This window comes from Xyrauchen texanus, chromosome 31 (assembly GCF_025860055.1).
Source record: "Xyrauchen texanus isolate HMW12.3.18 chromosome 31, RBS_HiC_50CHRs, whole genome shotgun sequence".
NCBI classification, from domain to species: domain Eukaryota; kingdom Metazoa; phylum Chordata; class Actinopteri; order Cypriniformes; family Catostomidae; genus Xyrauchen; species Xyrauchen texanus.
In genome coordinates this window covers 13,030,390-13,057,430 of record NC_068306.1, presented here as the reverse complement: position 1 = coordinate 13,057,430, position 27,041 = coordinate 13,030,390, and the positions used below count along the sequence as shown (strand labels likewise).

Below are 27,041 nucleotides of genomic sequence, written 5' to 3'. Positions count from 1 at the left end.
CCTAGCCTTGTCATTAGTAGCACAGGAGCGCTGTTTTGGAGAGCGGCATACACCGGAGCAATGGATGAATTAGTTGGCTACCCATCGTGGCAGCCGGCCATGGCTCAACAGCTGGGTAATCCAGCGAGGATGGCAATGGGGGAACCGAGGAAGTCTGCTGGGTTGACAGCGGCTAAACCTACAGAATTTCCACGACCTTCGTTGGAGCCGAGACACCCGGCGGGAGCCCTGCTATCATTGTGGTTGGGACACATGGCACGGTACTGCCTGGCACCAACGGCTCACTTCCCTCGACATTTACAGCATTTACCCTCCTCCATGGAAAATGTATGATGGCAGTTCAGGATTACGGCCTCTACATTTCATGCACTATGGACAGTTACCTCTGCCAAGCCCTCGTGGATACCGGCTCTACCATCTCTCATCCGCACTGGAGTCCTACCAGGCACCGCAGGCCTGCAGCCTGCTGGCTGGGCTTCCATGCCGAAGTGCATGCAGACCATGACTGGTGTGAGGGCCATGCTCTGAGGGAAAAAGTCTGTTCAAGTGGAGGAATGCACCAAAAATATTGAGCACGATGTTTGGCTGGCTGACATTGAGGATGAGTGCATAATGGGGCTGGATCTCTTGGACCACCTTGGAGTGTGCATTGATGTTCTGGGTACTGCAGTCCAGTTACGCATGGAGTTTGTACCACTGGATGGGGGCGGCAATTGGCTGAGCGATGGAGTCCAAGGTTGCATCGGAGCATGTCCACTGCGGCACACCTGCCCGAGCTAACCAAAACATCTTCCCCAGCACGGCCCATCTCCGTCAATGAAACCAGCCAGGCTGTGCAGGAGTTATGACAACAGTGTTGAGAGGTTGACAACGTGTCAACGGGAGCAGCTTAAGGGATAATTGGAGGCATTTTTGGACATTTTCGCTCACCGGGACAAGAAGTGTGTGCATACAGGGTTAGTGCAGCATGACATCGACAAGGCGCTGCATAGCCCATCCTCCTGCGACCACACCATCTGCCATTGATCAAACAGTTGGCGGCAGAACAGAAAATAGTATAGGATTTATAGACAGATGGAAGACTTTTTGGGGTAGACCTGACCTGCTAAAGAGAGACGGACTCCATCCCGCCAGCGAAGGTGCCGCTCACCTCTTCAGTAATTTGGCTCATAGTTAAATGATGATAGCATTTGACTAACTGGGGCCCAGATGAGGATATTATTAACTCCTCGCTATCATTAGGACATGTCCCAAGAAACTTTAAAATGGAGTTATCAAACCGCTTATTAAGAAGCCATAACTTGATCCTGGAGAATTGGCTAATTAAAGACAGATTTCAAATCTCCCGTTTATGTCAAAAATACTAGAAAAGGTAGTATCCTCACAAATATGTTAATTTCTACAGGGCAATAGTATATATTAACAACTTCAGTCAGGATTTAGGCCTCATCACAGTACAGAGACTGCACTTATCAGATTTACAAATTACTTGTTCTTATCATCTGATCGCAGCTGCATTTCAGTTCTAGTGCTTTTAGATCTTAGTGCTGCATTCGACATGATAGATTATAACATTCTCTTTAAAAGGCTAGAGAATTATGTTGGCATTTGTGGAGTTGCATTAGCATGGTTTAGGTCCTATTTAGCAGAATGCTACCACTCTGTCTATGTAATGAGGAATTGTCAAACCAAACAAAAGTATGGAGTGCCACAGGGATTAGTTTTAGGGCCTCTGCTTTTCATCTTGTATATGCTTTCCCTGAGAGATATTATCAGAAATCATGGAATAAGTTTCTGACGACTTTATATTTCTTCATAACCTGATGAGATTTCTCAATTCTCCGTATTAGCAGAGAAAAAAAATATTTTCTGGATGGCCAGAAATTTCCTTCTACTCAATTCCGACATAACAGAGGTACTAATTAATGGACCAAAAACATCTAAAAACAAGCCCCTAAAATATAATTTGACTCTCGATGAATGTATTGTTACATCATCTACAAGAGCAAAGAACTAAGGTGTTATTTGATACAAATCTGTCCTTTGAAATTCATATTACCAATGTTTGTAGAACAGCATTCTTCCACCTATGAAATATTGCTAAATTACGACACACAAATTCATGCGTTCATGACCTCAAGACTAGATTATTATAATGCATTACTGGGAGGATGTCCAGCATGATCAATAAATAAACTTCAATTGGTTCAAAATGCAGCAGCCAGAGTGCTGACTAGAACCAAGAAATATGATCATATTAGCCCCATTTTCATTCATCATTACATTGGCTACCTGTTTTTTTTATTATTTAAAAAATCTGTTAACTACGTACAAAGTTTGAATGGTCTAGCTCCGCAGTAATTAAGTGACCTTCGTCCATGCTATATTCCATCACATTCATTACGATCGCAAAATTCTGGCCTGTTAATAATTCCTAGAATATCAAAATCCACAAAAGGAGGTAGATCCTTTTCATATTTGGCTCCTAAACTATGGAATGGTCTCCCTAACTCTGTTCGAGAAGCAGACACACTCACTCAGTTTAAGTCTAGACTAAAGACCCATCTGTTTAGCCAGGCATAAACCTAATTTATCCTTCAACTCACAATTAGGCTGCTTTAGTTAGGTCTGCTGTAACCAGAAACCAGAAACATTGATCGTGATCTATAACTCTGCAAGACATTGAATGGCATCTATGCTAATATAATTCTATTTGTTTCCCTGTCTTAACCTCGGGACTGCTATCCTGAGGTCACCAGAACCGGCTGGATCCAGCTCCATTCCTGCTTTGTTTTGGACTCCACTGCTACGTGAGTGATGATGACTAATACCATCTGCTGCCAGCCAAACATCACTTCAGTCTATTACGATGGACTTCGGAGGATGAACTGATGCCAAATCCAACCATAATACTTCATATGCCATTGCCTGAACCTTGAACCTAGGATAGACCTCACTGAAATTACCAGCCAGGTTGAACTGCAATGCATCTAACTGATCTCTGCTGACATCACTTCGGTCTAATGATGGACTACACTCTTGAAATGAAATACATAGATTATCAATTAATTGCCATTAAAACCCCTCATCAGCCAACTACCAATGACACTTACATCTATGTGAACTTCTGCAGTTAATACAGGATGGACTTTAAAGACATTAGTCATTAATCTTATAGTTCATACAAAATCTTTTTTTAAACACTGACCCTTAACACTTATCTGACTGCACAATGATGACTCTAGACATTATAGATATTACAGTTTCATTTTCTGTTAATGCCTGATCTTCTGTAAAGCTGCTTTGAAACAATGTGTGTTGTGAAAGGCACTATGCAAATAAAAAATGTCTTGACTTGACCTATTGCCCTGGATAGATGACACCTTGGACTATATCACTGGATCCAGTTGGTTTAGCTCCCTTGACCTATCTTGCGGCTATTGGCAGGTTGAGCTATCCACAGATGCTAGACCAAAGACAGTATTTTCAATTGGGCAGGGGCTGTGGCAGTTTTGTGGTATGCCATTTGGGCTGTGCAATGCCCAAGCCATGTTTGAGCGTCTGATGGAGCGGGTGCTCCAGGACATTCCTCGCTGTTGCTGTATGATCTATTAGTTGACTTTGAAGGGGAAATGTGTAATTTGCGGTTTGTGAAGCGATCCGCTGATACAGTTTGTGATAGAGTCCCATGAAATGCAAGTTGTTAAGAAGGGAAACAGCATTCCTGGATCACATTGTGAGTCCTGAGGGTGTGGTCACTGATCCCACAAAGGTGACTGCCATAAGAGATTGGCCCATGCTCAATGATGTGTCTGGGGTGTGGAGTTTCCTGGGACTAGCTTCCTATTACCTGCGGTATGTCAAGGACTTTGTTACCATTGCCATCCGACTGCATCGGCTGATAGACAAAGGGAGGCCTTTTTGCTGGAATGAGGCTTGTACAACGGCTTTCCATAAGCTTCGGCAAGCATTGGTCCAAGCTCCGTTGCTGGCGTATCCATGTAAAGATCATGCCTTCATTTTGGACACTGATACCAGCAACAAATGTATTGGGGATGTGCTCTCCCAGGTCGGGAAGCATGGAGAGAGAGAGTCGTTGCTTACTACAGCCGGACACTTAGCCATCCTGAAAGGAATTACTGTGTAATTCACAAGGAGCTACTTGCGGTGGTACAGACTCTACGCCACTTCAGACCATACTTGTACAGACAGAAATTCCTTTTGCGGACGGACCATGCATCGTTGACTTGGCTCCTCAATTTTAAGGATCCGTAGGGCCAGGTGGCTGAAGGCATTGCAGGATTACAACTTTGTAATTCAGCATAAGCCTGGTTGTCAGCATGGAAAGTTGACACTCTTTCCCATCGCCCCTGTGAGGCTGGGGAATGCCGCTACTCTCAGTGTTTGGAGGAGTGGATGGCAGCACTGAGGATGGCTGCTGCATTAGCTAGCCCTGATGCTGAAGAGGGCCAACCCGCCTTTGATTACCAACAACTGCGGCAGCACCAGGAGGGTCCCCGTACTGGCATGAATGCAGGCTTGGCTGGAGGATGGGCAATGACCAGGGGTGGGAGGTAATATCTTGGCTGGACCCTGAGGTAAAAGCCTACAACTTGCATTGGGACACTCTATCTCTGCAGGATGACTTGATGCAGTGGATGGAACTTCTCAGATCCAGTTGTTTGTTGAACATTCCCTCCAGCCACAAGTACTAATGGTGGTGCATTGCTTGGTGAGGGCGGGTCATTTTTGCATAACAAAGACCCTGAAACTGGTGCATACTCGTTTCCACTGGACGGGTGGCCGACGGGATGTGGAACTGTATGTGCACTGCTGTGATGTATCACTGCCCAAAAAGGGCCATCTCAAAGACCATGACCAAAAATGCCCATGGATTTAACTTTTGGGGCACCTCCAGAGCCAGAAATACCTGGTTGCTCCAGAATGGATTACCTCCGCCAGGTTGCGGGTAGTTCATGCCCTGGCTAGTGACAAGTGACAAGAGGCGGCTGCTGGCAAGCAGAAGCGTGCTTACGATGTGTGGAAAAACAGCCAGGACTTTGGAAAAAAATGTATTGGCCATCTACTAAGGAGTCACTTAATATTACATTTAAAAAAATTAAGGAAATTGATGGCTGTCTGAATTAGAAGTTTTTAATTAAAACCCTGGGCCTCATTTCCAAGAAACATTGTAAGCCTAAGTAGATCATAGAAACTATTGTACAGAAACATCGTAACTTCTGTAATACTTGAAAATCGTTGTAGATCTACAGTACACTCAAAGGGAATGTAGATGTTATATTAAAGGGGAAAGTTGTTTATCTTGGCTCGTCTTCACACTTTCCTCTTCTTCTACAACCTCATCATCTTTGACACCCAAGGGCACTGTGGCTAGCACTGCAGTGTTGTTGTGTTACACTGATTTCACAGTAATATTTTGGGAGCAGATCTCTGCTTGCTTAGTATGTACACGTACCCTGTGTTTAGTGCTTTGATCATCCTATTGTGCATTGCAATAGGCCTACTGCCAACATATTATTATTTATTATTTACACTCTTCACTGACCCTTCACTGAATTTATATGAAAAGAAACATTACAAACACACATATGACGAACAAAGCAGTGTTTGTGTAAAAATACCAGCTCATACTGCGCAAAATAATTACAAAACTATACATTTAATTATGTTATTACTTTGATTAATTAAGACAATAGCTTTTAACTTTTCCCAGCGAGGTAAATTACAAGATTTACATGCAAAGCTATAATGAAATTTCAACGACGAGTGACACCATATGATCAAATTTCAAAATTTGCACATATAACGCTCATAAGAGCTAAGATCAGTCGTTATCGAGAAACAAGGTCCTGCTTAATAATCAAACTTAATAAAGCTAAAGCTTTCTTCATTTGGTAGTTGGTCCTTATGCTCTTTATGATGAAGAAACTCTTAAATAAGTAGGTGTTTTTTGTTCTTTTCAGACATCCTGCTTTATATTTCTAACTGTTTTATGGTTGTCCAAATATAGCTTGTACTTTAATTACAGCATTTTAAAGACTCCCTATGGCTATGAGTGGAGGAAGGATTTTTAAAAGCATTTAAAAAAAATCGTTCACCCCACACCACCCAGCCTCAAAACAAACCCAAATTAGAGAGAAAGATGGATGGATTGAGAAAGAGAGAGAGAGATGGAGAGAAGACAGAGAAAAGTCTCTAAACCAGCACAGCTGGAGCAAAGTATTGCAACATAGATAGATACACAGGGGGAAATGGGGTTTGGGAACAGAGAGAAATTGGGGCAATCTGACTTTTCCTTCCAGGCAGCTCACCTCCCAGTCATTTAACAAAACCATTTCCTTAAAATTTGGTTGAGGAAATTGACTGTGATAATGCTTCCTGAAATTAACAGTGACGTTAAACCAACTGTTACATAACTATTCTGTTGGGCAGCAATTTGCCACTCCCGATTTAGGCTTCAGGGGGCCGTTCCAGCTGCATAGTTTTTTAATCGTTTTTCTATGGAAACATGCACTAAATGCATGTCTTTGACTTTTGCGATGAAAAGTATAAAAGTAATAGCACACCTCTCCAAAACAAGCCCCACAATTAGTGGAATCCTTCATGTTCGTAGCACAAATGGTGTGGGACGAGTTATGCTCTAAATTTAGTTCTTAGGATTAGGGGTTTGTTAAAAATCCCTTACACCAAATATAAGAAACAGTAATAGTTGATCATTTGCTCTTGCCCTGGCAACTTTTAAAAATTATCAGACTTTGACCATTTTTGCCTGATAGATCCCATAGATGTACACTGAATCACACTGGGCCTAAGAAATATCTATAGGTACCAGAATTTCATAGAAACCTGGGATTTTGCTGTTTTGGGCTAGTAACCACCCTAGCAACCTCATATCAACACCCTGGCAACTGCTTACACATTTGAATGTGTTATCATGTGTAGCCTCTATGAATAAATATGTTTCTTCTCAAATGTACTTTTGATACGCAGCTTACTGTATGTGTAAATTTATAGGACTGGTCTCAAAAGACCCATCACCATGGCCTGAAGAAAAGGGGGAGACTTCATCATGTTCAGGATACTCTGAGTGAAGACTTTGGCAGTAAGAGAGTGCAGTCACACTTGTCTGTTCCCAAGAATGGCACTGAACTCTGGAACAGACCTCGCTGTGGAGTCCCAGACTACCCATTACAGAAGGGGGGGAGCGCCTTTCATTACTCATCCCACAAAGAAGGCTTTCTTGGGGGCCGTCATCGACAAAAACGCTTTGTTTTGTTTGGAGGACGCTGGGACAAAACAGACCTCACCTACAAGTAAGGTTTACTGGATTTGCTGGCGTGAAAAGTGTGATGAGATTTCAAGCAATTTCACAAGTATCCTCCAGTGTGACATGATATATTCCATCTAAAGCTATTTTAAAAAGCATTTCCTTTTCTATTCTTATACTGACATTATTATACATGCAGTTTTATGTCCTCATCTTAATTGAGAGACTACATGGACTTTGTCACATTGCAGGACCTTGGAAGAGAATACATTGATTAAAAATGGTAATATATATATATATATATATATATATATAAAATAAATAATAAAAACAATAGGAGAAATAGTAGTGATCTGATATATTTAAAGGGGTTGTTCACTTAAAAATGAAAAGTTTGTAATAATTTACTCACCCTCATATTGTTACAAACCCATATGACTTTCTTTATTTCAAGAAATGGTAATTGAGACATATTGCCTAATAACTACTTGTGTGGTCCATAGAAGAAAGAAAATCATATGTGTTTGGAACAACATGAGGATGCATAAATGATTACAGGATTTTTCTTTTTGGATGAGCCATCCCTATAAGATTTACACTTCCTAATATATATATATATATATATATATATATATATATATATATATATATATATACAAAAGGTGCACCAAAATTGTTTTAAATAATAATAATTATGCTGCATAAAAACAACAGTTTATAGATATTTTATGTCAAGCACCTTAAGTCATTTTCACAGGATCATAGTGGTTGCAGTTGAAACCAGATGCACTCTCAACACATACTGAGATGATAAACAAATGTTTAAGATAAAAGCATAAATGATACCTGGATGGAACAACTTTTATGGATTGCCAAGGTACTGTTTTGAGCATCTCTTGTACCATAGCAACCACTCCCAACACTCATTTGACTCAGTCCAAAGGCTTTTTCTTATTAAAGACACTGTCTTTATAATTTCAACATTTGCTGTACTCCCTCTTCTTTTAAGCAGGAAATATTTTCCCACCCTCTCAGGAAAGACCTGTTTTAAATTGTTAATCTGGATGTTTCTCTCTTTATCTTCTCACATTTTTCATAGTCGTTTTCAGTTCTAAAGAACACTGCACACACTTTCCAACTTTGCACTCATTTAAGTAGAAGCTGTAAACTGTCTCAGACTCAAGACTGCATGGCTCCAGAACCCAGCTTGAAATATGTATATGCTCCTCTTAGCCCCCTTTGATTTCAAACAGTAAATCTTTTTCTAAAAACACTCACACACAAACACAAACAGGCACTATACTGCAAAATGATTTTCTTAATAAGTAGTTTTAACTTATTTTCCACTAAATTATATAAAAAAAAGATAAAAAAGTCAGCACACCACAGCTCCAAAAAAGCTTTGTGCCATTGGATGTGCATGCTTTTGGTTCATTTTTCGCTATATTCTATTAACATCCTTAAAACAAGATAAATATATTTAAAATAAAATATGTAGTGATGTGTTATAATAAAGTAATAATATTTTTTTCAGAGAAGCTTATATTTCTTACCCCATTGGCATTTTTTTTTTCTTATTTTAAGCATTAACCTCACTCAATGTAGTTAGATTTATGCTTAAAATAGGGGAATAAAATGCCAAATGGGGTAAAAAAAAAAAAAAACTTAATTCAAGATATACAGTATTCTCTGGTAACAAGATAAATGACTTTTGTGTCTCCGTAAAAATTACAATGCAAAAAATTATTGCTAAATAATAAAAAACAATTGTGCTGTGTGCTTCAAGTTGACTTGATTTACAATGGTTCTTAAGAACCCGTTTTGATTGACATGATGACCTGTCTCTTGTGGTTTTTTGAATGATTTGCATCCTACATCTTTGCCAAAGGAGGTCTCCACCGGACATGGTGCGTCAATCTCCTCTGTAATCTCGAGTCAGAGAGGTCGTGACCTGACTAGAAGCAGAAGTTACAATTCAGAGCACTCATGTGAGTTACGGCAGTGTAGCTCAAATGGTTTTAGTTTTCCCCTTCGCCACATGGCGGGGGGTGAGATGAGGGCCCAGACAAAGATTTAAGTCTTTGGAAAACCAGCCTGAACTGATTAAAACTGCCCCCAATTTATGGCCCTTCCCATAAAATATCGCTGCCCATATATCTCCTATGGTTCTCCATCCAAATCAAGCTGCATTGCTGTAGTCTGCATACTGTAAAGCCAGAATACATACATACAGTCAAAAAAAGAGAAATAGTGCAACAGTATAGGCTGCTTAATTCCATCCATTAGGATCAGTATCGGAAAAAACATTGCAGAATTACCTATAGAAATTCCATAAAGAAGTCAACCCCCTGACAGTTTTTATATAATTTGCACACTGCGTGCTGCATCATCCGAATCTAATGTTGAGAAAACAACACATTGCACATATTTTATCCCCAAGTCAGCACCATTCTAATGCTGTTCCTCAACGAGCTGTAATGACTCATGTCTCTGAAGGTTGTTTATGGGTTGTAGCACCTCGCTGTCCTCTGTAATTTCTCTCCTCACTTAATGATGGACTGAACGTGGACAATGAACTCAAAGATACCAAACTCACCATCCCACCCCCACTCCTCAGCTGTCAATTGAAGTCTCTTTCTTTAATGAGTCTACCCAGCCTTTAGTAGATCCCAGGGTAGATCGGATGTCACAGGTCACTTGTGCACACTAATTTAGAGCAGTGGTTCTCAGTTGGTTTGGCTTTAGGACCCAGATTTTACATCGGACATCAAGTAGCGCCCAGACATTTTACCAAAATTGTTTTGTGAAAAAGTAAGCAAGAATGCCCTTAAAATCAAACATTGAAATTTGTTTGGATTACCATTAACAGCATTAGCCTAACACTATGAAAAATTATTAACATGACAATGAATTGGAAAATGTATTTTAAATAACAGCAAAAGTGTGAATTAGTGTTTATTGTTCAAGTGATTTGTTTCTAAATGTCAGTTTAATGTTTATGTATACTTTCGACAGCCCAAAACTCACCAAACATGTGGTTGGCACAAATCAAGTTGATTCTCATTGCAAGTGAACCTGTATTTAATGTGGTATTGTCTTGCAATAGTTTTCTCATGGTTTTTGAGGATGAAGGCCATGTCCATGTTGGCATCTGCCTAATTTGGCTAGCAAGCATCTAACGGTGTCATGAAGAATAGAGTCCCCCCAATAAATCCTGTCCCTAATAATGCCTAATAAGAAGATTCTGTTACTAATTCCTGTTGTAGCTGATCACGTACAGTATTATCATATTCATTTACCATATAATACTAAATTCAACGTTTTGATATAATTACTTGACACACTTTTGCTAATTATTTTAGCTTAGGATGATAATTGATCCGTAGGAATAGCATGATGAAATGTTAGCATAGCAGGCTAATCTCTGAGCATGCTAATTCAGGGTCATTTCAGACCATTCTGGCACCCTAGACAAGATCCCCCTTTGGGACGCCCCACCCTTCAGCATCCAGGTCTATGCCCTAGGCAACCGCCTAGTTTGCCTATGCCTAGAAACGGCCCTGTGCTAATTGGCAACACAAATATTAATGTTTAATTTTACAATTTGTTGATTTCATTATATCATGTGATATGTCATATGTAGCTTACACAACATTAATTGATGTTTTTCAGGCAACCAATGGAATACCCCAAACAACTTATTTTGGCCAATGAAATCATTTTAGGGGGGGACAGAATTTCAGGGGGGACTCAATTCCTCATAACAGAGGGAAACATTTGATGTAGAGATTGATTGGATGGCCTTTGAAATCTTTTTATGTTTTCTCCTCCCTTTAAAATTTGATAGCCTATTTATTTTACTATCCTGACTATGCACAAATATTTAGTTGCATTTTATTTGCATTTAGCATTGTTTTTTCCCCTACAGTCTGCAACCCTATCGGACAAAATCCACCAGTGCAGAACCACTGTTTTACAGGTTTAGAAAAAAATCTAAACCTGTTCTTAGCTTTATCTTTTCTTTTGTGGCAGTAGACAGTTAAAGTCAAGAGTTACTAACTTGACCCTGGTCCTAGATGAGCAGATAGGGAGGAATTCTCTAACTGGATCTGCAAAGATGGGATAGACAGTGTTTAAAGCCACAGTCTACCACACTGGGCTCTCTCTTGCTGTCATAGCTCCTGTCTGGGCTTGCAGACTGCAGAGGGCCCCTGATCAACCTGCAGCCCTATAGCGATCCATATCCCACAGAGTTAATAATGACCATGGAGGTGTCCATGTATGACAACAACACAGTGGTACCAGTCATTATAGCTACAGGTTGGGAGCTCCACAAAACTTCAGATGTGGTGGTTAAAGATATTCCATTATTTAAAGAAATGCACCAGAGGGAAGCTTTGTGGAACTTGATACAGACTTACAGTCCACTTGTTTAAATGTGCTCAGTGGGGATTATGCTTGTGAAAATAAGCATACATGCCTTCGTCACAAGTTTTATAATAAGTGACTCTTTCATCTGTTAGTAGAAAACACATCTGGGCCTACTCCATGGTGGTTGAATGTAACATAGTAATATTCAGAGTGCATTCCAAGCTAATGAAGTCTCCTGCTTATCAGATATGTCTCCTTAAAAAAGCACCCTAGTAATCCCATTTGTCTTTTCTAACATTTCTGAAACGGTTTCAGTGTCACAAACTGTGCACAGATTTTCTGAAATACCAAAGTTTGCAATCATAAGTCAGAGAGTTCAATATGAACTGAAATATTTCCCATCAATTTCTTCCAATTTTAAATGATCTGGGGTATGCAATTAACATACATTTTATTGCTCTTATTCTTACTACGTATATGTCATTTCTGTATATTTTTATATCTTCTATCAAGGAAGAGCAAAGGTGGAGTGGTGGTAGAGTAGACTAGTGGTAGACTCATAATAGAAACATCAAAGATCTGATTCCTGATAAAGGCAACCTGAGAAGTGGAGATTTGTAAATGTCTCTAAAAAATGTCACTTGTGCAATGTATGGATTAAAAGTGTCTGTTAAATTCCCAAGTAACAAAGAGTCTTGAAATATAATACTATGTAGTTCTGTAAGGCTTATGTACTTAAATGAACCCGCATAGAGGTGCCATCACCATCACAATACCATGTTTCAGATTACTTTTATGATTGCGGTCAGAAAGTGTCGTAGTATTGGCCACCGTGTCTAATCTTCAACTGGGCAAACATTCAGACTGTAGTTGTCTTTTCACAACAGCCAGATTCAGTTCCAGATCCAGTCCCAAAGACAGGGGTTCCTCAGTTCATAAGGAAACCACCATGGAGAGTAGCAAAAAAAAGGGGGATTATTAGAGTATTTCACCAGAGAGCAAATGAAATTCGCATGGGTGGTCTGTAATGAGCGTTTATGAGTGTTTGTGCTTGTGTAACAGGATCATGCGCACCCCTTGGCAGATGAGTTTAGAGAAAGTCAGACATGTGCTGCGAGAGGCGCTTCAGGTCTGGAGTGACGTCACCCCTCTCACCTTTACTGAGGTCACCAGCAGCCGGGCGGATATCATGATCGACTTCAACAGGTAAAAAGGCACTCTCTCAGTCTGCTGAATACTCAGAAGTTTTCAGGAATCAAATGTGACCTCATCATTTGTGATATGAGTTTACATTTTTAAAGGTGCCATGTCATGATTATTTTATAATTGTATTTTTTTCTGCTTGACACCATGCGTGTGTAGACAAAGTTTCATTACCACCAGCTTGTCACAGTTTAATTTATTTGGTGCTGAAATTTGGTGGACATTTTTATTGATTTGTCAAAAGGCAAATGCAGACTTCTGCACTATTCTATGCCTTTTTGTAGTATATGTAGCGGGAGTTGGATATTTACACTGAAAAATGCAACAAAAAGATAAGTCCTACAAGTACATGTCTCCATGTCTCCATGTCGAAGTTTACCAAATGTCATTAAGTTTGGAATTTGCATTTAGATGATATAGGTTGATAAGTAAATATGGGCCATTCCCAAACATTTTATTGGCTTGTACCTTCAAGTGCTTTGACAAATCAAAATTATTTTCAGTCATTTTTTTTTTCAGTCATTTTGTCTGAAGAGTCTGTAGATGATGTATACCAAATTTTGTGTCAAACGGCCTTGGAAAATATCGAAAAAGCAGATTTTGACCAATGTAAATTCCTGTCCAACACAAGCAGCTACTGAGTGAAATAGCTTTTTACTGGTCCACCTCTAAGATTTCCTTCACCAAAACTTTATTTAGTTTTACATGACTATTATCCACCATCTTTCTGACCTTAAAACTTTTATATAAATGTACTCTGTTTTAAATACCTAACATTTTCACATTAAAAGGAGTAACAAAGCTTACTTATATGTTACGGGCTTGCTGTTGGGTCCAGTATAGTAGTCAGTGCTTCATTCTTCAATACCAGCCTCTTCGCAAAGTCGGCATTATATTATGACAGGATCAAAGAGCATTCCGTGCTGAAATATGTCGAACAAACAAAGATAGAACACAAATGACCAGCGACTTAGTTAAAAATAGAGTTTAAGTCATTCTTGTAGCTTAATTTCTATAAATCGTCTTTTTAGACTGGAATAAAAGACTCTTTCAGTCTTCTGTTTCAGTAAAAATGGAGATGATTGTAGATGCGTTCATTTCCTCTCGCCTTGATTAATGCAATTCTCTTTCAACTTGTCTTAATAATGCATCCTTGAAACGATTACCAGTGGTTCATCAAAATCATCAAAGAGATAACATGTAACACCAATTTTAATTTCTTTACATTGGCTCCCAGTAAAATTTTAAATTCTTGTGATGGTGTTTAGAGCATTGCATGGCCAATCTCCTGCTTATTTAAAAGAGTTGTTGCAACCTTATAATTTCAGCATGAATCTGAGATCTTCGGAAAAGGTCTTGTTAGTTGTTCCTCAATCTAGACTAAAGACTAAAGGTGACTGTGCATTTGAGGTTGTTGCTCCCAAATTGTGGAATGCTCTCCCTTTGGATTTAAGATCTGTGGTCATTTTAAAAAAATCATCTAATTGTTTAAAATTGCTTTTGTCTAATTTGTTTGTTTTGTCTCTGTTTTTTTATGCTTTCTTGTTTTTATATTGTGGATTTTAAGCACTTTGTGACATCTGTTCTAGAAAGGTGCTCTAGAAAAAAAATATATACTATTTTGAAGTTTATTAAAGTTTGCAAGTTGTATCTCAAGACTCCACTGCAACTGAAAAATTATCATCTATGGCAACCTTTTACCATTTAGTTTGTATTTATTTATTATTATTTATCTAGTACTGGTCTTTAATCTTCTTATTGAGTATTGATAAATTACTGTTTCTGAGGCCTCTCACAGAACTTGTGACACTACATTGTTAGTTAAGAGACACATTCACTGACACAAAGAGGAAAACTTTCCACTTCACTAGACAAACACAGATGCTTTTCATCTCTTCTAGAAGCAGGAGATTAAGCCGGAGGTGTCGGTTTAGGATTATAGCAAAAAAATATACAGTGCACATCCGTTCATACAGGTACATTTCTTTATGCATTCCCATGATAAGAGGAGAGAGAGAGAGAGAGAGAGAGAGAGAGAGAGAGAGTGAGAGAGAGTGAGAGAGAGAGAAAAGAGAAGAGAAGAGAAGTGTCATAACAAAGCACACCTGTTGGGTTTAGATCACAGGTTTCTGTTATGTTTAGCATGTGGACATGCAACACTGCTGCTCTAAATCCTGCAGTTACTGTATAAGGTTTTTTCTCTTTCTTTTGAAAACCTGAATGAAGCAAAGCATTCAGGGTCCAAAATGAGCTGTTTGCTACACCTGCCAATGGCAAGTGAATTGAGAACATTTACTGGCCATAAACTATATTTTGCATGATTTTATTACAAATGTACTGTCCCTATTACAATGGTTTTATTCTGCTTGTTCGATTCATATCAGCATTACCGGGTTTTTGAATTGTTGGAACGAGAGTCTGACATATGCTTATATAAAAACCACAAACTTGAAGAGATCCAAATCGTTTTTTTTTTTTTTATTTTGTCTTCATTTACTCACCATCATGTTGTTCCAAACTTATAGAACTCTATGATTTTTTACTCTATCTATTTTTTCTTTAAACACAAAATGAGATACTAGCCAGAATGTTAGCCTCAGTCACCTCTCACTTTCATTGCATCTTTTGTCCATACAATGAGCGTGAATGGTGACTGAGGGTGCAATTCTGCCTATCATCTTTTTTTGTGTTCCATGGAAGAAAGAACTTCATTAGGTTTTGGAACAACATGAGGCTGAGTAAATTATGACAGAATTATTATTTTTGGGTGAACTATCCCTTTAAATAGATGCTTTATTTGGATCTTTGGTTCTCTCAGGGTCAAACTAATTCTTATAGTTCTTATAATTTGATATAAACCATGAAATGTTGCAGTTCTTGTTGCAAGTAGCTTACTCTTTTATTTACTCTTCAAAACAAACTTTTGCTTGCATTTGATGCTTAGCCAGTGTTAATTTTGGACCCTAAAAGCATGACTTTTGTGATACAACATTATTACTACAAATTGCCTTTGAGGTATGTATTTATTCCTTCCGTTGAACATATGCACCTATTTGGCATGCGAACAAGACCCTTAAAAGTACTTGTTATACATTACAGTGTGCACCTACGTTACACACCAGACCTATATAAATGTTATGGCTCTTTTGAGAGTATATTTAGTTTCCTTCTGTAGAGTCTTTATTCAAGCCAGTGGCTCTTTCCCTGCACAGTTGTAGAGATTTTTTTCTGTTTGAAAATTAATGCCTGGATTCCTTACATAAAAAGTTGACCTCCTTTTAGCACAAAGTCATTGTGTCTGTCATATACACACTCGTGAAGCTCAAATGAGGGATAACTATTTTCTTCAAAGGAAAGGAAAATATCTATATCCATCAAGCATAATGTAAAACGTGGAGGTCAGATGCCATGCCATGAAGCATGTCTGTTCCGTTTGTCTCAGATTCAATCAATGGGATAGCAGTGGACCAAGCATCCATCAAAGCTTTGCATTTCTTGTAAACGTTGTGAAATCTGTTTGTAGGTCATTTTTTGTCCGAATGGTTTTACTTGCAGATTTATTCAAGACTTACAAATCTTAGAGATCTGTCATCCAGCAATACTCTGTGTGGGCAATTCATCCTCTCAACTTTTCACAATGGAGAATGTTGGGTTTGGCTATTCTATTCCATTCAGCCAGAGTGGAATTTTACATGAATTCCAAAATAAATAAATAAATACAACTGGATAATGGATTCTGGGAGTGTTTGTTACACTATAATATTAAAGAACAGCATGTTTGAATATTAGTCGTGGCATTGGCTCTATCCAGGTCATATCCTTACCCTCATTTACATTAATCATGACATGCAATGAAGTGTGGTCTTAATTGAAATGGGAATAAGGGAAAGAGAATGTCCTTTGCCTATGATACTGTCTTTGAAATCTAGGTACTGGCATGGAGACAATCTTCCTTTCGATGGCCCAGGAGGAATTCTTGCCCATGCCTTTTTCCCCAGAACGTATAGGGAGGGAGATATTCACTTTGACTATGATGAGTCTTGGACGGTGGGCAACAGTATGGGTGAGTAAGGGAGTTTGAGTGAACTGTAAGTGCTGGGAACAGTCTTTTATTTAAAGGGATAGTTCACTCATAAATGACATAATTTACTCAGCTGTGGCTCAGTTGGTAGAGCGGGTCAGCCACTAATCACAGGGTTGGTGGTTCGAATCCCGGCCCACATGACTCCACATGCTGAAGTGTTCACTGAATCCCAAGTTGCTCCCAATGGCAGGCTAGCACCTTACATAGCAGCTCTGCCGCCATTGGTGTATGAATGTGTGTGTGAATGGGTGAATGAGATGCAGTGTAAAGCGTTTTGAATACCGTTAAGGCTTAAAAAGGCGCTATATAAGTGCAGACCATTTACTCACCTTTGTTGTTCCAAACCCATTTGACTTTATTTCTTCGATGGTACACAGGGAAGATCAGCGACGAGATTCACAAAAGCCTAGGGTATGGCAAAATCCTTGAATTTTGGAAGTTTTATGGTCACATTGTATATACATCTGCATAAACTGCATAAAATGTAAGAAATTATCTGTATTAAATTATATAAGGTGCAATTTTTGCGATTGTCCTGCTGGTGTCTGCAACCATTTTCAAGTACTTAAATGATGATGCCTTTGGGAAACAGCCCATAATTCTAAGATGCTAATGCTTTGGGTGGAAACAAGGCAGACACATCCTGACATACTGCATCTTAATGAGGTATATATTTTTGTCAGCATGTTAGGGTATGGCAACTGCCATACAATGCCATACACAAACGCCACCACTGGGGAAGATGTTAAGCATAATGACAGCCTCAGCCACCATTCACTTTCATTGTATGGAATCAAAGATGGCGACTGAGGCTATCAGTCTCTAACATCCTTTGGTGTTACACAGAAGAAAGAAAGTCATATGGTTTTGGAACAGCAATGAGTATGAGTGAATGATGACAGAATATTCATTTTGGGGTGAACAATCCCTTTACATATTCTGGACTACACTCTGATACATTTTACAGTGCATGTAATGCTAAATCCATAAAATAAATGACCTTTATTTTTCAATTCTCTCTAGGTACAGACCTCCTTCAAGTGGCTGCTCATGAGTTTGGTCATGTTTTAGGATTGCAGCACTCCATGGAACCAGGCGCAGTGATGTCTCCTTTCTACACCTTCTCCTACCCACTCCAACTGAGTGAGGATGACAAGCGGGGCATACAGTCCCTATATGGGTCAAAACACTCAGATGAGAAAATAAAGAAGGAGAGACCACCTAAAGTCACAGAAACCAATGAGGTCGAAAGCACAATGGTGTGTGATATTACTGAAATGGTCCAATTAGTACTTAGTACAAACTGTATTTTACAGTACAAAAATATTGATAAATATGATCTTGGGAATTGATCTTTTGCTACTCTCTCTCATTTTCATCTGTCTAGCCTGATGTTTGCCAAACAGACTTCGATGCTGTATCTATGATCCGAGGCGAGTTGTTTTTCTTCAAGTCGGGTTATGTATGGCGGATCCGTAATGGTAAACTCCAGGCTGGATATCCTGCACTGGCATCCAGGCACTGGAGAGGAATCCCAGACAACATTGATGCTGCTTTTGAGGACAAGTCTGGAAATATCTGGCTCTTCCAAGGTAAATTATCTCAAAATAAACTGCCAGTCAGAGGTTAGTTGATAACGCTTTACATAAGGTTGTATTTGTTTACATTAGGTAACTACATTAGTTAACATGAACTAACAATGACCAATACTTTTCCAGTACTCATTAATCTTGGTTAATGCAAATTTTAGCATTTAATGGTACATATATACGTATTATTTGCTAAAAGATGTATTTTTTTTAATGCTTTTTGAGCTAACATGAACTAATGATGAACAATTGTATCATTATAAATTAACCCTCCTATGGTATTGAAAATGGCACCTTCCTTTGGTATTAGCGGTCATTTTCTACTGGAAGGGTTAGGTGTGTAACCCTTTTTTCTTTTTTTTTAAAGATAATGATTACATATTTTTGTCTCCCGAATAAAATTATGCATTTCTTTTGGGAATTTATATTTTTATCTTATTTACATGTAAATGTCTAAATTTGATCATTAATTTGCATAAACAAATAAGCAATTTCATTTTTATTTAAATTCAGAACTTACACTTCTATAAGTAGAAACATGAAGAAAATATGAGAATGTGACATAAATTTAAGGCAGATTGCCAGAGAAAATAATAGTTTTAAGATTTTAAACAAAAAAAAAAAAAGATTTGAAAACAAAAAACTAAACTTCAGCATTTAATACATTTAATATCTGTATGTATAATGTCTAATAATACATTGGCAATGTACAATTAAGTTTTGCGCCAATAAAGTTTGATATGAATTGAATCTGCCCATTTGATCATATTATTTAAGAGTACACTGGAAAACAGCAGGTTTTGCCCAAATTGTAATTACAATATGTCCACTGATTTTATGGCATGCATACATACTTGTATGAAAGAGACATATCTGTAAAAATTTGTCTAATTGTACTAATTAACTCTATCTGCAAAAAAAAAACAAAACAAAAAAAAAAGTACAAATGAAAATAAATGATCAGTAACAAATTTATTGCAAGTTATTTGAGACAAAGTATAAAGTAAATACATTTATGATGATTTATATATATATATATATATATATATATATATATATATATATATATATATATATATATATATATATATATATACATACATGCTATATACAGTATATAGGCCCATTTACTTTTGTGCTTTTCACACGAGTGATGTCTGTTTACCAGACTGACAAGCTCAATATAATTATATATCTTTCACAATATATGATCTAGTTCATACCAAGTGTATCTGGTCTGTGTGCATGTTCTTAGTGTCTCTCACCACTGTTCTCTCTATAGGTCAGAGTTACTGGGTGTTTGATGCAGAGCGGCAGATCACTGGCCCAGACTCAGTACAGCGACTGGGTCTAACAGTGACTGACATTCAGGCAGCCCTTATGTGGGGAGAAGACAAGGCCCAGAAGATCTACTTCTTCAAGTCAGGAAGCTACTGGCGTTTCAACCCGTTGGAAAACCGTGTAGACACAACCAACGTTCGCAGCATGAGGGACTGGAGAGGCATACCGAATGACATAGACGCTGCTTTCCAGGACTGTTATGGTAGGACTGTCACTTAAAGCTGAAGTGTGTAACGTTTGAAACAGATTCTAGAAAATTCCTCCTGTCTGTTTGTACAGACATTGGCACATTGGTTGTACAAAATGATTGCCCTGCCCCAAACTCACGCCATTGGTCAAGTCATTGCTTGCTGAAACAAACAGAAGAATGTTTTGATAATGGCTGATTATGACTTAATAAATACTTACTTTTCTCTCTATTACTCAGACCCTGCTATTTTATAATATCAACACACATTTACTCTAATGCATCTTTTGAAAAACTATATATTTTAATGCTTGTATTACAGACCCACCTACATTTATACACTTAATCCAACATAAATAGCTTGCACGGTAGCTCACCTGGTAGGGTTCTGGACTTCAAGTCAGAAGAATGCAGGTCAAGTCCAGCCATGGACTCAAGCTAACAAGTGACATGACAGAATCATAGAAGTGGCACTGATATGATGTGGTTGCTTCAGAATATGTGCTTTTTCATTTCACTTCTGCATTTTGAAACACTAATAGTTAGGGTCAGGTATTGATTAGTCAAGGATGACTTTTTTAACGTCCTGTAGCTAACTCTGCATATTAGGCTAGGATATGTCAAGATCAGTTGTCGCATTTAAGGATGTCATTTTTGAATATCTTCTGTCTGGAAATAAAGTTTACACAGGTTATCATTGACAGAAAAGTTGGCAAGTATTTACAATATGGTTTAACGTCTCCTCATTCCATATATCTCCACAGGATTTGCCCACTTCTTAAAAGGAAATCAGTACTGGAAGTTCGACCCAGTGGAAGTGCAGGTGCTAGAGGGATATCCACGCTACATCGGTATGGATTTCTTCGGTTGCTCTGCCTCCTTGTATTGATAAATTGTGGGCTAGATGTAATTAATCCTAAATTCATCACTGGGGTCTTTTTTACCACCTACTATCCTCCAAACAGTTGCACATGATCAAGGTGGCACTAATTAGAGAGCTGCAAGATTTGTCAGGTAGAGTGTCAGATACAGGTGAAACTCGAAAAATTAGAATATCGTGCAAAAGTTCATTAATTTCAGTAAGTCAACTTAAAAGGTGAAACTAATATATTATATAGACTCATTAAAAGCAAAGTAAGACATTTCAAGCCTTTATTTGATATAATTTTGATGATTATGGCTTACAACTTATGAAAACCCCAAATTCAGAATCTCAGAAAATTAGAATATTACATGAAATCAATAAAAAAAGGATTTTAAATACAGAAATGTCGGCCCTCTGAAAAGTATAATCATGCATATGTACTCAGTACTTGGTTTGGGCCCCTTTTGCATTAATTACTGCCTCAATGCGGCGTGGCATGGATGCTATCAGCCTGTGGCACTGCTGAGGTGTTATGGAAGACCAAGATGCTTCAATAGCGGCCTTCAGCTCTTCTGCATTGTTTGGTCTCATGTCTCTCATCTTTCTCTTGGCAATGCCCCATAGATTCTCTATGGGGTTCAGGTCAAGCGAGTTTGCTGGCCAATCAAGCACAGTAATACCATGGTCATTGAACCAGGTTTTGGTACTTTTGGCAGTGTGGGCAGGTGCCAAGTCCTGCTGGAAAATGAAGTCAGCATCTCCATAAAGCTTGTCTGCTGAAGGAAGCATGAAGTGCTCTAAAATGTCCCGGTAGGCGGCTGCGTTGACTCTGGACTTAATAAAGCACAGTGGACCAACACCAGCCGATGACATGGCTCCCCAAACCAACACAGACTGTGGAAACTTCACACTGGACTTCAAGCATCTTGGATTGTGTGCCTCTCCATTCTTCCTCCAGACTCTGGGACCTTGGTTTCCAAATGAGATGCAAAATTTGCTCTCATCAGAAAAGGGACTTTGGACCACTGAGCAACAGACCAGTTCTTTTTTCTTTAGCCCAGGTAAGACGCTTCTTACGTTGTTTGTTGTTCAGGAGCGGCTTGACAAGAGGAATACGACATTTGAAGCCTCAGTCCACTCCTTGTGAAGCTCCCCACACATTTGAATGGCCTTTTCCTGACAATCCTCTCCAGGCTACGGTCATCCCTGCTGCTTGTGCACCTTTTTATTCCACACTTTTCCCTTCCACTTAACTTTCTATTAATGTGCTTTGATACAGCACTTTGAGAACATCCAACTTCTTTTGCAATTACCTTTTGAGGCTTTCCCTCCTTGTGGAGGGTGTCAATGATGGTTTTCTGCACAACTGTCAGGTCAGCAGTCTTCCCCATGATTGTGAATTCAACTGAACCAGACTGAGAGACCATTTAAAGGCTCAGGAACCCTTTGCAGGTGTTTAGCTGATTAGAGTGTGACACTTTGAGCCGACAATACTGAACCTTTTCACAATATTCTAATTTTCTGAGATTCTGAATTTGGGGTTTTCATAAGTTGTAAGCCATAATCATCAAAATTATATCAAACAAAGGCTTGAAATATCTTACTTTGCTTGTAATGAGTCTATATAATATATTAGTTTCACCTTTTAAGTTGAATTACTGAAATTAATGAACTTTTGCACGATATTCTAATTTTTCGAGTTTCACCTGTATGTCAGTATTTCCAGATTTGACCACTGGATCACTTTTCTGTCCTTTCAAGCAGGTAGTGTGTAACTGCTCCACCTATAACTCAAGGTGCAATTGCATGTTTACTGTCGCATATATTTTTCAAAGAAAACTGAAATTGATTGTTGCTGGATATTCTCTTCTGCAACATAATACATACACAAGGACTCCCCCCTCTCTCTCTCTCTCTCTCTCTCTCTCTCTCTCTCTCTCAGGAAAAGCAGGAAACTCTTGACCTTAAAATACTTTTTTTTTTTTTTTTTTTTACTTATTGTGTGCTTGATTATTTATTATGTGTATATTTTGTTGCTAGTATTGATAGAGTTTAGGATAACATAACAGCCATTCTTCTGGAGAAGTACTGTAACATTTTGCCATATACACTGTCAAATCACAGTGATTTTAGATAATTAATGCCCATATTCCAAATATTATTTTATAATTTTTTTATTATTATTTGTATCAGCAGTTTTATCATGGAAGCACATATGGTACAAATATAGATCCTAAAACATTTATAGAAGATAAATATATACCTCAAACATTACAGTTTTGCTCCCAAATATTTATAATGATCTGTTAGAGTCTTTCAAATGACACAACAACAACAACAACAGAGAGATGAAGTTAATTTTCCATGTTGAAGCTATGATGTTTTTTACTCTTTAACCACACTGGAGTTATGATCACTTGGCTTTCCACTCTGACCTGTTTTCCAGTAGCGTTTTCCCCCTCAGAGTAGTGGTTATTTTTATGAAGATATTCTAATATAGCACATATGCACAGTATATGTGCTAACATTTCATAAGCCTGTCTGTCATTACTTCACAGACCAAAGTAAACGTAACCATTATTTTTATGGACTTACATACAGCAGTCTCCAGCTATTTCAGACCTACAATACTCGGCAAACCAACAGTAAAGCGACTTGGGAAAGCCCCTTTTGGCCTACCTTAAACCTCAGCTCTAATATCTCAGGTCCACACCATGCAAGTGAATGGTGATCAAAGCTTTGAAGCTCCAAAAAGCACATCAAGGTAGCATAAAATTAATCCATAAGACTCCAGTGGTTTAAACCTTGTCTGCTTAAGCGATCCAATCAATGTTGGGTAAGAACAGAACAAAATGTAACTCATTTTACACTATATATCTTGACAGCAGTCGCCTTGGCGATCAAGATTTCAAGCCCGATTACACTTCCTAGCATCATCTAGTGCTCTGCGCATGTATCAAGTGCTGGGAAATGTAATCGAGCTTGAAATCATGATCGTGCCTAGAGACCGCAATTACAAGATGTACAGTGAATAAGGAGTTATATTTTGGTCAGTTGTCATCCAAAATCGATTGGATCTTATGGATTACTTTTATGCTTCCTTTATGTGCTTTTTGGAGCTTCATAGTTCTATTTACCATTAGCTTGCTTTGTAGAACTACAGAGCTGAGATATTCATCTAAAAACCTTTGTTTGTGTTCTGCAGAATAAAGAAAGTCATACTCATCTAGGATAGCATGAGTAAATGATGAGAGAATTTTCGTCTTTGGGTGAACTATTTCTCTGAGTCTGGAAAAAAGGCTCGATGATATTGTAAATGTTCCAGTGCAGGCCACTGATACTGTTGATCCAGTCTTTTTTCAGATCATGTGTTAAATAATTGCAATACAACTTTCTGTATAATTGAGCTAATGAGGTGTAAAATCGTCATAGTCTTCACAAAGCACTGGCAAATATACCTCTCATTCACTTTCTAATGAAATTATAATTAATGTATTTAATATAACCGATTCTTTCTCTTGTTATTGCTTTTACTGTGTAAATACTTCATAAAAAGAATTGTATTATATTTTCAGCTCCAATAAAATTGTCTCTTTGTTTATTGTGTTCTGTCTAATCATTGTTGAAAGGTTTTGTTCAATGTTCATAAGCTCTGTATAAAGCTTTTGTTTTTAAATTGTATTTCCTTCCCAGGTGGTTCATAATATTATCAGTGTTTCTGGTCTCCTATGAGAGAAGTAAGCAGTTTTTTCATGTGTCTGGTTCTTTTATGTTCTTCCAGGGGTCTGAGAGTGGAAATAGAACACGGCCCCCCTGCTGAGTCCAATCCAGAACCATTTTGACTTACACAGAGCAGATTTGTAGCACAATGACATTGTAACATAATGACATCACGGTTTTAGTTAATTTGCAGCATCTGCTGGCACCATCCTTCACCAAGTTACCACATGTTGAAGGGTTTTACTTGAGCAACTAAAAATGTTGGGTTGCTTTGGTGGAAACACAAACCCTGATTCTTGTGTTATTAAAAAGAACATATTCTTAATAATGTGCACTGAAGTGGCTCACTAAATCCACTTTGTTGACCTTTTTAACAAAGTCTAGAACCAAATCTGATGACCAAGATGCTTTGAGTCAAAACAATAATTTTTAACCATTTTAATGGCATTTTTGTGTTCTGTGCAGATCATTCAAGAAAATTGTTCGCTAAGTGCGAGTGAAAATAGTGCGCCACATCTTATCCAATTTTAGTGAGAGCATTAATTCTGTGACATTTTTGTGCCAGTGCAAAGCGCAAGTGGCCGTGGGAAGAAGTGTTTGTACCATCTGTGGGTGTCGTGTATGTAAATGAAGTTGTGCAAAGCGCAATTTGCTATTTTCCTGAGAAATAAGTCATTGCTCTAAGACGTTTCAATGCCATGTTTGTTTTCAGTGCAAAGTCTAAACTATGTACCTGCATTTGCAGTTTGGAGAGCTCCGTGAAAATACCAAAACCTATTAGCCATGCCCATTAACTTTGCACTTATGACCTATGGTATAAAATAGGGCCCTATATATATAGTTGACAGTGACTATAGTTAGCTGTGTAAATCAAATAATTTTTAAGGTTTACATGGTTATAGAGACAGAAAATGAATTGCAAGTCCTTACTTTTATTGTCCAAAATGTATGTTAAATAACACTCTCCCCTTTGAAGTGACAGAAGCAGATGCACCTTTGACCTGCCTGTGAAGTAACTGATTTGCCCGTTTAGTCAGAATCCTATTAGAGAGTGTCAATCAGACACCTAGAACCAAAATAACATTGCTACTTGGTTTTCAAAACCCTAACCCTTAGTATTAAACATACTTCTGCGCATAACTAATCCTGCACTTTTTATGCTATGGACGTGAATGAGGTCAAATTGCTCAGCTTGTTGAGGAGAAGTGTGCTATTGCTTAACTTGGCAATCAGACTTGCAAGTTTTGCCTGGTGGATGATAAAGTGGATGAAAACATCACTTTGACTCGCATTGACGGAGGAACCTTAGGAAGACCTATAGTAGGTAGTATCAGAATATTTTAGAGACTTATGGGCTCTGTTGACTTGGGCCAGTATAACCACTTAGCAACCACCCAAAACACCCTAGCAACCACATAGCAACACATTAATGACCACCTAGAACATCTTAGCAGTCCCCTCAGAACCACCCAGGACACACTCTTTACTAGCTATTAAATGATACAAAGTTTTCAAGAAGCCATGGCATGTTTTCTTGTGATGATCATTACTCACTAAAGCCAGACTTTGTACAAGACTTTTTAAAATGCTGTTATGCACACACTTGTCTCTCTTCTAAGAGTATGTTGTAAAACACATGTCTAGATTTTGAACTTGAAGAATGACGTTTGCCTTTAGGGTGAAGCAAGTCTGCACTGGTCTAAGCACAAGCATGCGCAAACAGTTGACCCTGCCGACCCCACAGTATTTCTCTCATTAAATTAAAAAAGAGATTGTGTGTATGTTCACAAACTGTATTTTCAGACAAATCACAGAGCACAGTACAACTGAAAAACATTTGGCTTTTCAAATTCCATTTAAATGAAAGCACTGGCATTTTTTAAAATCATGACCAGTCCTACTCAGTGTGAATCCTGGCATGATTAAAAGCAATGAAATGAAGTTAACAAAGAGTTAACTTTCCAGATTATTTATCATCCCCTATGGAAGATTATCTTCATAAGAGTGGAATGTTCAATTTGTTTGTCTAAGCGAGGACATAAGATACAAATGATGAAAGATCAGACACAAAGTAATTTTAGATGCCCTACTAAACTATTAACAAGTAAACCACAGCCAAGATAAATAGGACAAAACAAGCTCTACAATGAGTTCTTTTTTTAACTAACAACACTGTGGTTGAATTGTTCACTGTGTTTGTTTTTACTACTTAAAACTTTACATAAAATTGCTGTTATCGTTCATTCAGTGGAGTGGAAGATTTTCAGTGAATAATGACTTAAAGAGATTTTTCAAAATGGAAAATTCTGTCATCACTTACCCTCACGTTGCTCAAAACCTGTATAAGTATGCATTACTTTCTTTTGAGGAACACAAAACAAAATATTTTGAAA

General features: G+C 38.2%; 1 protein-coding gene across 2 annotated transcripts in view; it reads left to right on the top strand.

Moving 5' to 3' along the window:
* The window catches only part of LOC127625359 (stromelysin-3-like), a 31,518-nt gene extending 10,402 nt beyond the window's left edge, over positions 1-21,116 (top strand). For both annotated transcript variants that reach the window (XM_052100618.1, XM_052100617.1), the window contains exons 2-8: positions 7,036-7,334; positions 12,722-12,865; positions 16,792-16,925; positions 17,970-18,205; positions 18,334-18,538; positions 19,818-20,078; positions 20,828-21,116. In XM_052100618.1, the coding sequence (XP_051956578.1) occupies positions 7,036-7,334; positions 12,722-12,865; positions 16,792-16,925; positions 17,970-18,205; positions 18,334-18,538; positions 19,818-20,078; positions 20,828-20,952 (1,404 nt within the window). In that variant the 3' untranslated portion in view covers positions 20,953-21,116. The remainder of the gene's footprint in view (positions 1-7,035; positions 7,335-12,721; positions 12,866-16,791; positions 16,926-17,969; positions 18,206-18,333; positions 18,539-19,817; positions 20,079-20,827) is intronic.
* The last annotated feature ends 5,925 nt before the right edge of the window (positions 21,117-27,041 follow it).